Source organism: Pagrus pagrus, assembly GCF_965226575.1.
Source record: "Pagrus pagrus genome assembly, chromosome: 8".
Lineage (NCBI taxonomy): Eukaryota > Metazoa > Chordata > Actinopteri > Spariformes > Sparidae > Pagrus > Pagrus pagrus.
The window spans coordinates 22994759-23010762 of record NC_140192.1 but is presented as its reverse complement, the minus strand read 5'-3'; the positions used below and the strand labels follow the sequence as shown (position 1 = coordinate 23010762).

At 40.2% G+C, this 16004-nt stretch overlaps 2 protein-coding genes across 2 annotated transcripts; both read left to right on the top strand.

Moving 5' to 3' along the window:
* The first annotated feature begins 654 nt into the window (after window positions 1-654).
* On the top strand, window positions 655-6029 carry LOC311261907 (arrestin domain-containing protein 3-like). The gene is made up of 6 exons (XM_084360920.1): window positions 655-936; window positions 1637-1694; window positions 1788-1935; window positions 3424-3520; window positions 3846-4099; window positions 4354-6029. The coding sequence occupies exons 1-6, from the start codon at window positions 681-683 to the stop codon at window positions 4921-4923; spliced, it is 1383 nt and encodes a 460-aa protein (XP_084217046.1). The 5' UTR covers window positions 655-680; the 3' UTR covers window positions 4924-6029.
* A 1867-nt stretch (window positions 6030-7896) lies between these two features.
* LOC311261906 (arrestin domain-containing protein 3-like) lies at window positions 7897-15112 on the top strand (the record flags this gene model as incomplete). The annotated part of the gene is made up of 6 exons (XM_084360919.1): window positions 7897-8152; window positions 9305-9362; window positions 9453-9600; window positions 11650-11746; window positions 12017-12273; window positions 14390-15112. 6 exons carry the CDS (start codon window positions 7897-7899, stop codon window positions 15110-15112), a joined length of 1539 nt encoding a protein of 512 aa, XP_084217045.1.
* Window positions 15113-16004: the final 892 nt, after the last annotated feature.

Here is a 16004-nt window from a genome sequence, read left to right as displayed (position 1 = left end):
TTCACTTATACCAGTTAAACAGCCAAATATTTGACACACCGTACATAGTACAATGCTTATACACTTTATAAGATTGCTTAAACTCAATTACACCCCCTGTTAAGATAAAATATGTTTATATTATACAGTGGTGTGAAAAGTACCAACAAGTCATAGTTGAGTAAAAGTAAAATATCATGTGAAGATTTACTTTATTGAAACTGAAAGTCACCCATACAAAAGGTACCCATATTGTACTTCTCTTTTTATTTGATCGGTAAACCCCTCACATTACCAGATAAACTGGGACTTAAACTCTTGCAGTCTGAGCCTGGCCTAAACTATTTGCAAGCATTCCTTGTATCAACAGCTTTGTGCTTTGTTTTTCTTAGTGGAGTTGAAGTATAAAGTAGCAGAAAATGGAAATACTCAAGTAAAGCACAAAATTGTGCTTAATAGGCCACCGTATTTGAAGAAATTAATGGACTACGTGTCATTCCGTCACTGGTTTTACATGTAATGTGATTGTTTAAACCTGAATATCCTGTAGTCCACATGTGGAGAGTATATCAGAACAGATCCAGGTGAGGAGGTGGACCTCACTGCGGGCGGAGCCGGATACGAGAGAAGTCAGCCAGCGCTTCCTGCTGCGCAGACACACAGGTGGGAAACAGGGAGCGCCTCTGGACGAGACAGCCAACATGTCTCCGATAAAGGACTTTAAACTGATGTATGATGCTCTCAACAAATACAACACGTTTTCTGAAGGGGACACTGTTGCAGGCATGATCACTTTCACGCTGACGGAACAAACCAAAGTGAAGAGCATCCTCGTGAAAGTCAAAGGTGAGGCGCACGTCCACTGGACGGACGGGACTGGAGACAGGAGGAGGTCTCACAATGCGCACAGGAAATTCTTCAAAGACAAGGAATACTTAGTGACTGAAAATACTGAAGGTAGGTCGAAGAAACGTGTTGGTACTTTCAGGTTGCTTGCTCATCTCAACACTTAGAATTTGGATTATTTCAAAGTTATGAGTTATCTATCTGTGTGTGTGTGTGTGTGTGTGTGTGTGTGTGTGTGTGTGCGTGTGTGTGTGTGTGTGTGTAGGGTGAAAGAGACCTCTGTCAGCACTGATAGAACCCAACCACTCTTATTTATGGCCGACTGTACTGCCTGTAAATAGGACAATAGTCCACAAGTCTACTGCACACGTGTGCATGAGTGTAGGGGGGGGCAATTCTTGACAAATCACATTTCAGGTTAACATTAAAAAACCCAGATGGCACAGGTATGTGCATTCTTTATCTAATAATATTGATTTTTCTTTGTGTGTGTGTGTATTCATATACACACATATCTTTTGGTGTTGATAACAAGCAACAAGTTTGCACAAAACACATAAAATGCTTCTTAGTTCTTGATATCTACTTTTGGCCTAAGTATTGTTTTTATACATATATGTCTCCAAACAAGTGATGCACATATAAATGTTGTAGATTTACACGTGAACTTCCAAGAACCACACAAATCTCACAATTTAATTTAGCATGTTAAAAAACAGTACTTAAAGTAAAAAAGGGGGGAAAAAGGCTCTGTCATTAATCTGTAAGGTCTCTATCAGGGAAGTGTCAATGATTCTCACTTCTTTTCCAGGCACAGAACTTCCAAAAGGAGACCATCAGTATAAATTGAGGCTTAAAATCCCACAGGGGTAAGTGGGAATATCTAGCATTGATATCATTAATACTGCGTCATTGTTTGTGTAAACACATTACTGCATCCATGAACTGGCTCTGTCGTACAGGTCATGGCCTTCATCCTTCCATGGTTTTCATGGAAGGATCGTCTATTCGCTCACCGCCAAGATATCCAGGAGTTGGCATTTGCCCTCTGTAGAAAAAACTGCCCTCAACTTTATTTCAAGGGCTTTACCACACCTTAGCCAATCAACGGTAAGTGGGACATAACAATGATTCGTGTTACAAATTTGATAGTCTATTTCCACTTCTGCAGCGCTTACATTTGCTATTGGCTGCTGAAAAGGAAATATATTTAGGTTGAGAAGTCACGTGACTTAAGAGACAGTTGGCTAAGATGAATATGAAGCGTGCCATGGAGAAAATGATCACATAAAAATAGAGTAGTGTGCTTAAATATGAGGAACAGGCAGGCAGCAGGAGGAGCTGCAGTAATCTGATAGTTTGATATCGTGTAATACGCTGAGTAATGGAAGAATCCACAGGTACACTGGCCCTGAGATCTCAACAAACTGCAACTCTAAGGTTAAATATATGACATTTTGAACATTAATAAAACAGCAAGCAACTGATTGCTATGTGAAGACACATTGGAGTATGGTGTCTCAAACAGAGAATGAATGTCATGTTCCCTGTATGTGTGTTGTAATCTGAGCCTTCTTTGTTTTGAAAGCCCGTATGGCCGATCTTGCAAATGAGTGGATTTGAGTGTTAGTTCATGTTAGTCTCAGCGTTCTGTCTGCATCCCTTTTCAACATGGTGGCCTGGTACAGCTCGAGAGATTGGTGAGCAGTGTGTGTTCAGATGCAGCTTTCTCTTTTTCTCCAACTGAAACGATATGCACGGTTGTTATTTCTGTGTGTTTTCCTGTATTTCCTGATTTTCCTGTCTCCCCCTGCTTATCTGTCTATTTTTGTTTCTATGGGCGAGGTCTCCCGTCTTTAATCCGCTCAATTCCAGCACTGCTCCTTGTGCAAACCTACCTTGCATTATCCTCCGTAGCCCTGCTCTCTTTCCTGTATTTTCACAAGCTTACCAGCTCCCTGTTTGTGCTCCTGTTTCATTACCTCTCTTTCATATTGCCTCTTCCTGTGTCAAAATTTCTGTTTTGTGCACAACACAATACAAAAAAATGCTGCTAATACACCTGCTAGGTCTGTGCAGCAGTCACTTTCTGCGCACGCGCAGAGCCATGATGTCAGTCCACAGCAAGAACATGAATGTTTGATACATGAACTAGAGTTCAATACCTTAGTACGTCACAAACCATGGCAACAACAAGCTTTTTGGCAACAAAACATTTTTCTGTCCTCTGAACTTATTTGCATTGTCTTTTTCATTTTTTTTATTATAACATGTCTGAATTTGAAGCATGTTTTCTCAAAGCTGAACATTTGTTGTCAGAATTGTTTTTTCTTAATTTGCTTGTGTTTTGACTTTCTTCATGATTTGTTTTTTTTATCGAGTTGCAGTACATTGAGCTCTCAGGGCCACCATAGATTTGGTTGCGTGAGAATCAAGAGAAATGTTAGTGTTGCTAAACCACAACCACAACTAGTTCAGGGAAGTTTCATTTTCAGTTGCATGGTGTTAAAAAGAACAAAGACGACTGTTTACTTTGAATTTTAGTCTTATGTGGCATTGAGTTGATATCATACGATGTTTTCCTATGATTTGTTTTAGGGTCCGAACTGTGGTTCAGTGGGTAAAGAGGTTGGAGTTTTCTCCAAAGAACATATCCAAATGTCTGCTACTGTTGACAAAAGGGTTTGCTCTCCAGGTAAAGTCACTCCAGCTTTGTTGAACTCCAACACATTAGTGTTGAAGCAAGATATGAAAAAAATGTGATGATACTGATACTGATATTTACAGCGTTGTCCATTGTTTCATTACAATGTCAGACAGAAGGTGGTTTAGGTGTTGATGTTAGCATGCCATATCTCAACTCAACAATGTTTTCTATGCATTTTTAACCTGTTTAAAGCACTTACATACAGTATGTGTAATGTACAGTATTTTATCATATGTAAGTGTGTCCTGACATTATTCCTAAAAAATATAAATATTCTTATTCATGAATATACATTATGATTTGTTTCCAACAGGTGACACTTTATCTTTTGTTGCAAAAATCTCCAACTCCTCTTCCAAAAAAATGAAGCCCAAATTCAGCGTAGAGCAGAGAACCATGTACCGGGCCCATGCCTCCCATAAACTCAGTGTGATAAGTGTCTGCAAAATGGTTGGGGACACTCTCAAACAGTCGGAGGAAACCGTCTCCGGCCAATTAACGATTCCTACCGATGTCATCAGCTCTGTCCATAACTGTGATATCATCACAGTTGAGCATTACCTCAAGGTAATGATGTAAATAGTGATGTTACATCAATATAAAGAAATTGTAGCACAGGCAATTCTTGTCATAAATCACACACTTCAAAATTAATGAGAAATATTCTAAAATTACAGTATGCAATGCTGCATAATAATTACAGTAAAATCACATACAATGAAAATGTTTATATGTCAGCACAGTCAACCAAATAAATAGCTTGTTTCAAATCATTTCCGATGTAGACAGATTTTACCTCTTCATATATTTCTGTTTCCCAGGTGTATCTGGACATCAGTTTTTCTGTTGACCCAGAAGTGAAGCTTCCGCTGGTCATTGTTCCTTTCAGCCTTGCAACCCTTCATCCTGGTGGAGCTGGGGGGCCTTACCCAGCTGGGGCTGCGGGGCCTTACCCAGCAGGGGCTTTTGGAGGGCCTTATCCAGCAGGGGCTGTTGGAGGGCCGTATCCAGCAGGGCCTGTTGGAGGGCCAAGCAAAAGCGACTTCCCTCCCCCAGCAGTGGCGATGGGTCCCTATCCAGCTGGGGCTGTTGGGGCTCCAAGCTACAGCGACTTCCCTCCACCTGCCTTCCCTACTGGATCTTATGGTGTACCCACAGCTCCAGGTGCTTATGGATACCCAGCACCAGGTCCCACTCAACCTGGCAGCACAACAAGTGGCTACAGCAATCAGTGGCCACAACAGGTCCCGCCATACGGTCCTCCAACTGCAGCTTTCCCAGCACCTTCAGTGCAGCATCAAGGCCCCACTGCTCCACCTCAGTTTCAACAGGGAGAAGACCCTCCAGCCTATATGTCCCTTTACCCCCCCATCCCTGATAAAAAAAACTGAGCTTTAAAGAGAACACCAGTAATCTTGAAAAAAGGTTGAGGGTTTTTGACCTATTAATAATGGATCTTCACTTGGTTTCTTTACTTTCAACACAGACGTCTATTCACTGCATGCACAACAAATTGTTTCTAATCCCTTGAACTCAACTGGCTGAGCATGCTGGAATCCAAATGATATGGTTTTACAAGAACAAATTACTGTAAAGTTTCAAACAAAGGGGACATTTTTATGGGCTTTTAGTCAGCTGTTAAATGTTACATTTAAGGAAATGCAAAATAGATTTTGTCAGAAAAAATGGTCTTGAAGTATGGACAGATGATGGGGGATCATGATTTGGGATTTGGGTTAATTGTTTCCTGTTTTATTTTGTAGATTACATCCTTTGTCTGTTTTTCCATTTTCTGAGTACACGTGTGTTTCATTTGTTCAGTAGCCTTTGTGTATTTAAGTCTGTATTTTTCCTTTACTCTTGTCTGTTTTCATCCTGTGTCTCATGTGTCTCTGTTCTCTGTGGCTTCTGCTTTGTCTTCAGTTTTGTATTTCTCTTTAGTTTTTTTCCTTTGACATTCCTTTGCCTGCTTTTGTTGTTCGACCTACCTGCCTCTGTGTCCGCGCTTGGTTCCTTTTTTGATGAACTGTCATAGTTCATCAAGGGCTAATGAACTAATAACACACAGGTGTACACAGAAAAAAGACAGGAAGTCAAAAGTAAGACATGACACACAAAGATAGAATCCACAAAACAGATGTCTAACCAAAAACCAAAACCATGACAATTTAAAAGGCAGTAAATATTTGCTGTTTACAAAAGTGAAAATGTTTTCTGTATTTGTACTTTTTTACTGTTACATGGTACATTGTATGTTATGCTATATGGGGGGAAAATGCTAAAATACTTATTGTGAGTTAAGAATGTAAAATCCAATCACCTAAATCATGTCTTTAATACTTAGTTATTCTTCTTAAATGTGTTAATTTAAAATGAAAAAGCACAACTTGGTCGAAGGCAACACTGAAAGAGTGGCTGTAGATCGGTTTGTCCATCAGGCAGATGCCCTTGTGGGTGGAGCTGTCACAGACAATAAAGTTAATATTTACTATCACTACTCATCCTTGCTGTGTTTGCTTTTGTTCATGTTCTGTGATATTTTGTGTGTGTATGTATTTTTATTTTTATTGGGTATGTTTACTGCAACATCAACATGCCTGGTATTATTGTATGTTTCATATAGATGTGCATATGTATGTATGTACACAAAGCACCAACAGATATCAGTAGGAAAGTGGTGAGTGGTGGAAAGGGAACTAGTGGGTGAACAGGAGAGCTTGCTGGACTGAAGGGGAAATATTGACGGCACTGGAGCAAAACACAGACGGGCTAAGGATGAGCAAATACTGGTAGTGTGTACAATATGGGTAACTTTTAAAGCTGAGCCCTGACAGAAAAAGGACTGAGACATCATTTTGTCCGTTAGCAGGCAGAGTAGGATCATCACAGACCGTGTGCATAATGACTTCAATGGTTCTGCCCTGTTTCTGATTGGTGCAATATGTTGCAAATGTCCCATTGTTAAAGCAGGTAAAAGTAAATGACTCCAACCAGGGTTTTGCATTTGAGTTTCAATGCTTGGTTACTATTACAAAACCTCAAATAATAGTTGAAAAACATGTTGATTTTTAGCCTGTATGGAAGATTTCAAAGTGAAGACAACATGTTATTTGAATTGGGGACAAGAACCTGGGTCTACAGATTGAGAGCTAGAAGAATTGACCAATGGACTGTGACTCAAGATAAATCATAGATAGAGTATATATAGAGAGACTTAAACTGAACACAAAACACCTTTCTTAATCATTACAAGGATATAGATAAGCTGATATCATAACTACATTATATTTGCCTCTGAGCCAGTTGGGGAAACAACATTACAATTGACCAGTACTGAAAGTATGAGTACAGTTACATTACTGAAACTGGTAAAAACAAATACTTCCCAGTTGATTTGTATCACTGTGCAATCGGGAGGATTTACCAGTGACGAGCACAGCGGTAGAAAGGGTTAAAATGTAACATCGCCATAATCTCGCCCTTGAATTGACCAAACCCTCTTCTGCATGCAGAAACAAGAAAGCTAGTATTTAAGAAACATTTCAAAGGTCAGAACTGTCCTCCAAACTGAATCCACAGACACTCAAAGTTGAGACAGAAGGAGGGGCCTTATCCAGCAGGGACTGTTGGAGGGCCAAGCAAAAGCGACTTCCCTTCCCCTGCCTTTCCTACTGGATCTTATGGTGTACCCACAGCTCCAGGTGCTTTTGGATACCCAGCACCATGTCCTACTCAACCTGGCAACACAGCGGGTGGCTACAGCAATCAGTGGCCACAACAGGTCCCTCTATACGATTTTCCAACGTCAGCTTTCCCAGCACCTTCAGTGCAGCATCAAGGCCCTACTGCTCCACCTCAGTTTCAACAGGGAGAAGACCCTTTACCCCCCCATCCCTGATGAAAAAACTGAGCTTTAAAGAGAACACCAGTAATCTTGAAAAAAAAGTTTAAGGGTATTCGACCTATTCATAATGGATCTTCACTTGGTTTCTTTACTTTCAGAAACTGTCCTCCAAACTGAATCCACAGACACTCAAAGTTGAGACAGAAAGAGGAGACTACTGAAGATGAACACTGTCTTCAGCTGTGAGGGACTGTGGCTCCTCTGTGTTGTTCTTGTTCCTTTCACCTCACCGTGTGTTCACTTGAATACCCTGTTGCGTAATTTGTTGTCATGATACGTGGATGTTTGAAGGTATGTAGTTATAAATGCTTTTACAGCTTCACAGGAGGAAATACGTGAGGTTTTCTTCTGGGGCGGAGCCACCTATGAGCAGCTGGCAGCTCACTGTCAACAGCACAACAGCACCGCTGGATGCTGCCTGAGCACATGGAGAAGTAAACAGGACGTTTAAACACCTAAAATGTCTCCGATAAAGGGCTTCACAGTGATTTATGATGCTCTCAATGAAGAGGGCTCGTTTTCCGAAGGAGATCCTGTTGCAGGCACAGTTACTTTCACTTTGACAAAAGACACCAAAGTGAAGAGTCTGATGGTGAAAGTTAAAGGAGATGTCAATATCAGCTTTACAAAGTCGAGTGGAGGAAGTGAGACAACTTCCATTGCACACACAAGGTACTTCAAAGTAAAGAAATACTTTGTGGAAGAAAGTCCTAAAGGTAAGTCAAAGAAACGTGTTGGTTAAAATGGATAGGCCTGTCTTAATTGTAAACTAGAAGGGGGTAAGTTGAGCCATCCCCTGTATCTAGGTTACCATAAAAAAAATAATCTTTCCACCAATTAAGGAATTTAGAATTTAGAATTCACATTAGTGAAGCAATGTTGGATTCAAGCACATGGAGAGAGTGGTAAGTAAACTAGAGCAAAAAAAAAAAAAAAAAATGTCATTCAAAGTAAATTCAGCATGTCTTTAAAGTTATGAGTCTTGTATCTTAATCAAAACAGATATGTTCTGGACATTATAACATGGTGATTTATGTCAGTGTAAGCTACAAAACAATGTCATAAACTTAGCAGAATTGTTGATCTGAGCTACTGTTTGAAACAGTTTTTGACAACATGGAGGATGTGGGGTAAAATGAGCCACTGGGGTGGGCAAGTTGAGTCAGTAACCGTAATTCTTTAAATACAACATTTAAAGTTGTATCAGAATTGTTTGATTTTGTCTCATTTTTATATCAGATAGTTCTACTTATGCCTACATGGCTCAAATTACCCCATGCCTAGGCTCATTTTACCCCTACCTCGGGGCAATTTGGGACATTGGACAATGTATTTTTTGATGGGTCATTGTTCTAATACCATAATAACTGGACAACTAGGTTTATAATAACTACTATTTGAAGCTAATATACTTTTATTTTTCATTAAATCATTAAATGTAAAAAGTGGCTCATGTTACCCTGTTCTCCCCTATATTACTCTCATATTGCTTTAAATATTGGTTCTTGTGGATGTTTACACTGTCTGCAGGTCAGGTGGCTGCTTTTATTTTGAAAAGTATACTGTACCCAGTGAAAATCCATTATTTCTTTACATTGGCCTATGCTGTATCAAAAAATATGAAAAATCTCAAAATTGTTCAATTGCATCTTGAATGAGGGTTATCTACGTCAATACTTTACATAATGGCCCACAATCAAGTGATTTTCATATACAAATTATGTTGATTTACGTACGTGAACACAAAAACTTACACATGATGCAAACTGTATCAGTGCATCTCATCAATAAAAGCTCAGTCAGTCATTTGTAAGGTCTCTGTAGGGGAAGTGTTCACTTCTCGCTATGATTCTTACTTCCTTATTCAGGCACTGTACTTCCCAAAGGAGTCCATCACTTCAAATTCAGGCTTGATATCCCACACAGGTAAGTGGGAATTTCCAATAGCTAGCATTAATACTGTGTCACTGTTGTGTTCCCAAATAACGGAATTCGTGAACCGCTTCTGTCTTACAGAAGCATGCCGTCATCTTTTAAGGGGAAGCATGGAAAGATAGTCTACAAGCTTGAAGCGAAGATATCCAGGAGCTGGCGGTGGCCTTCTGAAATAGATCACGAGCTCAATTTTGTGTCAAAATCTTTATCACACCTTGGTCAAGTTATGGTACGTGCGACATTACAATGATACATGTTACAAATTTGATACAGTATTTCTACTTCTGCAGCATTTAAACTGGTTTAAGGCTGCTGCAAAGGGAAACATTAAAGGATAACTACCGTTTTTTACAACCTGGACCTTATTTCCAGCAAACTATATGGTCATTTACTCACCCAGATAACTTTGGTGTCATTTGAAGTCGTTCGGACGAAATTAGATCCAGTGTAGCGCCGATATATCCATATAATGCGAGTGACGGGGCACCGACACACAGCCTCTATAACGCATTACCTGCCACGAAACTAGTTCATTTCACCAATACTTTGTTACGATATGCTAGTGCTATTCCCCTCTGAGTCCGGGCTCGTCCGTTATCAACATCCGGGGTCAAACTAGCAGTAGCAGCTACAGGTAAACAAGCTGGGCTGTCGCGGGTGCGCGCGCAGGTCAGAGACGACATCTTCCAGGTCAGAGGTAGTAGGGCAACCTACAGACCCCGGATGTTGACAACAGACGAGCCTGGACTCAGAGGGGAATAGCACTAGCGTATCGTAACAAAATACTGGTGAAATGAACTAGTTTCGTGGTAGATAATGCGTTATATAGAGGCTGTGTCGATGCCCCGTTACTCGCATTATATAGATATATCGGCGCTACACTGGATCTAATTTCGTCCGAACGACGCCGAATGACACCAAAGTTATCTGGGTGAGTAAATGACCATATATTTTACTGGAAATAAGGTCCAGGTTGTAAAAAACGGTAGTTATCCTTTAAGGACAAGGAGTGACATGACTAGAGAGACATGTGACTCAAAAACCACAAACCAAACAGGAAATGGTGGGTGGTCTGCTTAAAGGAGCTCAGGGTGAAAAGTTTGTTCCACTTCCGGTGGAGAGAAGAATGGAGTAGACGCATACCTCGCGCTCTCCCGCACTGACCTGAAAAACTACTACTTTTTAAAACCCAAATTCCATCCGATTCTTTAGCAACAGTGAGTAATATCCTTCACAAGCATCATGGCTACTGGAACCAGGTTGGCTAAGGAAAAAGACTCCAAAAAAGACGACTCATCTGCCGCGACTAGCCAGATCAGCATGCCTGCTCTGATTGTTAAAAACCATCTATTTCCACCCTCTCTATTGCACCCTACTTTCAATATCTGGCGAAACAAAGGCCTCCTACATGTCAAGGACCTTTACAAAGATAACATCTTTACTGATTTTACTGAACTTGCTGCCAAGCTCCAATTACCTCAATCTCATTTTTTCTGTTTTCTTCAAATCAGGCACTTTGTCAAAACAACTTACCCTCACTTCCCCAACCACCTGCCCGGGTCTCTGATTGACTCTCTGCTCACCCTCGACCCTGCCCAAAGACGCTCCATCTCAGTAATCTACAACTCCATTGACTCCCTTAACCCCGATCAATTGACTCGCCTGAAGCAGACTTGGGAGGAGGAGCTAGGAGTACCAATAACTGACAGCCAATGGGACCAAATTCCCAAACTAGTTCACTCGTCCTCTATGTGTGCTAGGCATAGCTTATTACAATGTAAGATTCTTTTCAGAGTGCACTATACAAACGCTCGACTGGCGAAGATCTACCCAGGTACCAATGACAGTTGTAATAGATGTAAGCAGCCACAGGCTAATCACTCACACATGTTGTGGTCCTGTCCGAACCTTACTGGCTTCTGGCGCCAAATTTTCGATACACTTGCAAAAGTGCTTGATATAGAACTCAGCCCTGAGCCTTGCACGGCTTTGTTTGGTTCCCCCCCGCTTACAACACCTAATCTCCATATGACAAAGCGGCGGGTACTGGCTTTTACAACTCTATTAGCTAGACGCCTTATTCTGTTTAAATGGAAACATGTTCTTCCTCCATCACATAATAGCTGGCTTCTGGTAACACCTTAACCTGGCATAACCCTTCATAGAATACTTAGACAGAACCACAATTCTCCCAGAACATGACTAGATTCACGACTTTGAAATTCAGCCATATGAGGCATTGAATGAATGTTCTTTTCTTTTCTATTATTTGTTCTAGTGTCTCCAGTCTGGTTCGGTGGATAAAGAGGTTGGAGTTTTCTCCAAAGGACAGGTCAAAATGTCTGCCACAGTTAACGGAATGGTTTTCTCTCCAGGTAAATTCACTACAAATTACTTGGAACAAGTAGTAGTATCAAGTGTCAGTGGAGAAATTCTGCTCTCTGCTCTCCAGGCTCCTTATTGTGTTTGTTTCCTTTTGTTTCCACATTGATATGTTGGTTTTTAAGTTAGTTTCAATTAATTATGATTTCCTTGCTTTAACTTCTTGTGTCCTCTCCTATTATTTGTCATGGCTTTGAGCTGGCCGTGACACATTTTCCAGAAAAAACATTGCATGTTCAAATTTTATGATTTTACTTTTACAGGTGACACTTTATTTGCTGTTGCCACAATCTGCAACTCCTCCTCCAAAGAAATGACGCCCAAATTCAGCTTACAGCAGAAAATAGAGTACCACGCCGGTGACACCACTCATAGCAGGGACAAAAGTCTATGGAAAATGGTGGGGGCAGCCATTGCACCGAACTCAGAGAAAACTGTCTCCTGTCACAGGAGGATTCCTAATGATGTCATCCACTCTCTCTATAACTGTGGACTCATCTCAGTTGAACATTACCTAATGGTATGTAATAATGTCATAGTGATGTTACATCAAGTCAGATTTGCTTTTGATTTGTAATTCTGTTTAAAGTTGTAATCATAGCACGGAAATGCTTGACTTGAAGGGGAATTCCAGTGTTTGTTAACCTGGGCCATTTACATGTCGGGTGCATAAATGATTCATACTGACCAAACATTTTGGAATCGGTCCAGCAAATTGCTGCAACACGGCTGCAATGTAATCCTTTGTTAAGTTCACTAAAAGTGCATGTTTTTTCAAGGAGAAGTATGGGGCGCCAGTTGTAAAGTTGCGCATGCTAAAATAAACAACAACTTTTCGACACATTTAGCAAAAAAACACGTTTAAAAAATGTGAATTTTAAAATGTTACTTTTGACCAGATTTACAGCAATATTTGTGACATTTGTGATATTTACTTCTCTTGTAAAAATATAATGTCAATGTTAAATCTAAATACAAAATCTAAATCTAAATGTTAAATATTAAATCTAAATGTTAAATCTAAATGTTGAATATTAAATCTAAATGTTAAATTTAAATCTAAATGTTAAATCTAAATGTTAAATATAAATATAAATGTTACATTTAAATATAAATGTTAAATATAAATGCTAAATGTTAAATCTAAATGATAAATATAAATGTAAAATTTAAATCTAAATGTTAAATGTAAAATTTTAAATGCTAAATGTTAAATCTAAATGTTAAATATAAACATAAATATTAAATCTAAATGTCACGTGAAACTAAATATTTAGCTAATATGCAAATTCACACTGCCTGTCACCGGAAGTACCAAAATAAAAGCTCACTGACGCGAACAAATGCTATCCGCGGTCTACTTCAGGTAGTCAAGGGAGTGATTGCGCTGCACTGTTAATCATGTCTCCTCACTGTGCTCTCATGTTGCCTGCCACCATGTCCAGCGACTTAGCTGGGAACATTGGTACGGCCGTTTTGGCGGCAATACAGAGGTTCAGCGATGCGTCCGCAACGACAGCGGCAGTAGCCCTACTCACAGAGTCGCTGCATTATCGCCGCAGTGGCGGTTCGCCAATTCTCCGTCGTTGTTTGTTCACACACCAAGCAGCTTGATGTTTGGTACATGTTTAGATTGACAGGATCCGCAGCGCCGGCTTTCTGTGTGAATTACGCAGCGGTGCGTCTTCACGCCAGCGCTGCTTGGCTCTGTGTGAACAACCAAAAGCAGAGAATTGGCGAACTGATAATGCGGCTTCTCTGTGTGAAAAGGGCTAGCGACAGCTACAGCATCCACCACAGTAGAGCCACCACAGCACTCGGTAGCTTTTATTTTGGTACTTCCGGTGACAGGCAGTGTGAATTTGCATATTAGCTAAATATTTAGTTTCACCCATGACATTTAGATTTAACATTTAGCATTTAGATTTAGCATTTAGATTTAACATTTAGATTTATATTTCACATTTAGATTTAAATTTAAATTTAACATTTAGATTTATATTTAACATTTATATTTAGATTTAAATTTAACATTGAGATTTAACATTTAGATTTATAATTAACATTTAGATTTAAATTTAACATTTAGATTTAAATTTAACATTTAGATTTAGATTTAACATTTAGATTAAGATTTTTTATTTACATTTAACATTGACATTATATTTTTACAAGAAAAGTAAATATCACAAAGTTCACAAATATTGCTGTAAATCTGGTCAAAAGTAATATTAAAAAATTCACATATGTTTTTTTAATGGGGTTTGGTGCTAAATGTGTCGAAAAGTTGCTGTTTATTTTAGCATGTGCTACTTTACAATCGGTGCCCCATAGAGAAGCCTCGCTCTGAAATCTGAGCTGTTGCAGTTGTTGCCTCATCTGGATTGTACAAAAACAGTTACATTTCCTGCTGTGTTTTTGAAAATAAATTCTCACTGGCAGGTTCCTCTTGTAAAACGCCAAACTCCCCTCTTCAACTTTGACTCATATTTCACAGCATCTTCATGCAACAACTCACCTCTTGTGAGATTTCAGAAGAGACTTGTCCTTGAACGACCCAATGAAACGCCCTTCCCCGACCAGGATAATTTCTGGTGTACTCTGATTTTACCTCTTCATATATTTCTGTTTCCCAGGTGTATTTGGACATCAGTTTTGCCTTTGATCCGGAGGTGAAGCTTCCACTGGTCATTATCCCTTCTCGCTTTGCTACCCTGCCGCCTGGTGAGGCTTTTGGGCCATACCGAGCTGGGACTGTTGGAGGGCCAAGCAAAAGCGACCTCACTCTCCCTGCAGTGGCAATGGATCCCTCCCCAGCTGGGGCTGTTGGACGGCCAAGCAAAAGTGACCTCACTCTCCCTGCAGTGGCAATGGATCCCTCCCCAGCTGGGGCTGTTGGAGGGCCAAGCAAAAGCGACCTCCCTACCCCTGCAATGGCGATGGGTCCGTATCCAGCTGGGGCTGTTGGTGGGCCAAGCAAAAGCGACCTCCCTACCCCTGCAATGGCGATGGGTCCCTATCCAGCTGGGGCTGTTGGGGCTCCAAGTTACAGCGACTTCCCTCTACCTGCCTTCCATACTGGATCTGATGATGTACCCACAGCTCCAGGTGCTTATGGATACCCAGCACCAGGTCCCACTCAACCTGGCAACACATCAAGTGGCTACAACAATCAGTTGCCACAACAGGCCCCACCATACAGTTTTCCAGCTGCAGCTTTCTCACCACCTTCAGTGCAGCATCAAGACCCTACTGCTCCACCTCTGTTTCAACAGGGAGAAGACCCTCCAGCCTATATGTCCCTTTTCCACCCTTCTCGTGACATTTATGGGAGCAATGGGTCAGAAAAAAAAACCTGATCTTTACAATGAACACAAGTTATCTTGAACTATGATGCATTTAAGCCATTTATAATGGTCCTTCACCATGGTTCTTTTTATACAGATGTCTATTCACTCACGGCAAGTACTGTATTTTAAAGCCTTTAACTCGACTGGTTTGCTTCTATAAACAAGCTTAAAGTTGCCCATGTTGGAAAACAAAGTATGTGATTTTACAGTTGTAAACAGGGAAAGCAAATTACTGTAGAGTAACAAACAAAAAGTATTTTGTGGGCTTTAGTCAGAAAATAAAAGATTTTGTTACAGTCTTGAAATATTGACAGATGATGAGGGCATTTGAGCTATTTTCAATGTAGCAAATATTTGCTTCACAAAAGTAAAACTGTATTTTTTATTTGTACTGCTGGATAACATTATTACCGTTGTGTTCATGGTTTGGCTGAATAACCTGTTCCACAAATTGCTGTAACAATGCGTGGATTGCTTAAAGATATGTTTTAATAAATGCTGTAACAGCTTAACATGAGGAAATATTGCAGGTTTTCTTTTGTTCTCACTGGGGCGGAGTCGCATATAATCAGTAGCCAGCTCATTGTCAATAAGACTATCACTCTACATGGGCACAAGGAGAAAACCAGAGCGTTTACACCTAAAATGTCTCCAATACAGGACTTTAAAATGACTTATAAAATTCTCAACAAAGAGGAAATCTTTTCTGAAGGAGATATAGTTGCAGGCACAGTCACTTTCACTTTGACTGAAGAAACCAAAGTGAAGAGTCTTCTGGTGAAAGTCAAAGGGGATGTGAATGTCCACTGGACAGAGGGATATGGAATTCAGGAGACAAGATACGATGCGAAAAGGAGATACCTCAAAGTCAAAGAATACCTTGTGGCAGAAAAACCTGGAG

Bases quoted from the DNA above. Each gene is read 5' to 3' on its own strand.
- LOC311261907 (XM_084360920.1), top strand. From the start codon at position 681: ATGTCTCCGATAAAGGACTTTAAACTGATGTATGATGCTCTCAACAAA. The intron at 937-1,636 runs GTAGGTCGAAGA...CTTCTTTTCCAG, and splicing joins AGTGACTGAAAATACTGAAG to GCACAGAACTTCCAAAAGGA. The intron at 1,695-1,787 runs GTAAGTGGGAAT...TCTGTCGTACAG, and splicing joins AGGCTTAAAATCCCACAGGG to GTCATGGCCTTCATCCTTCC.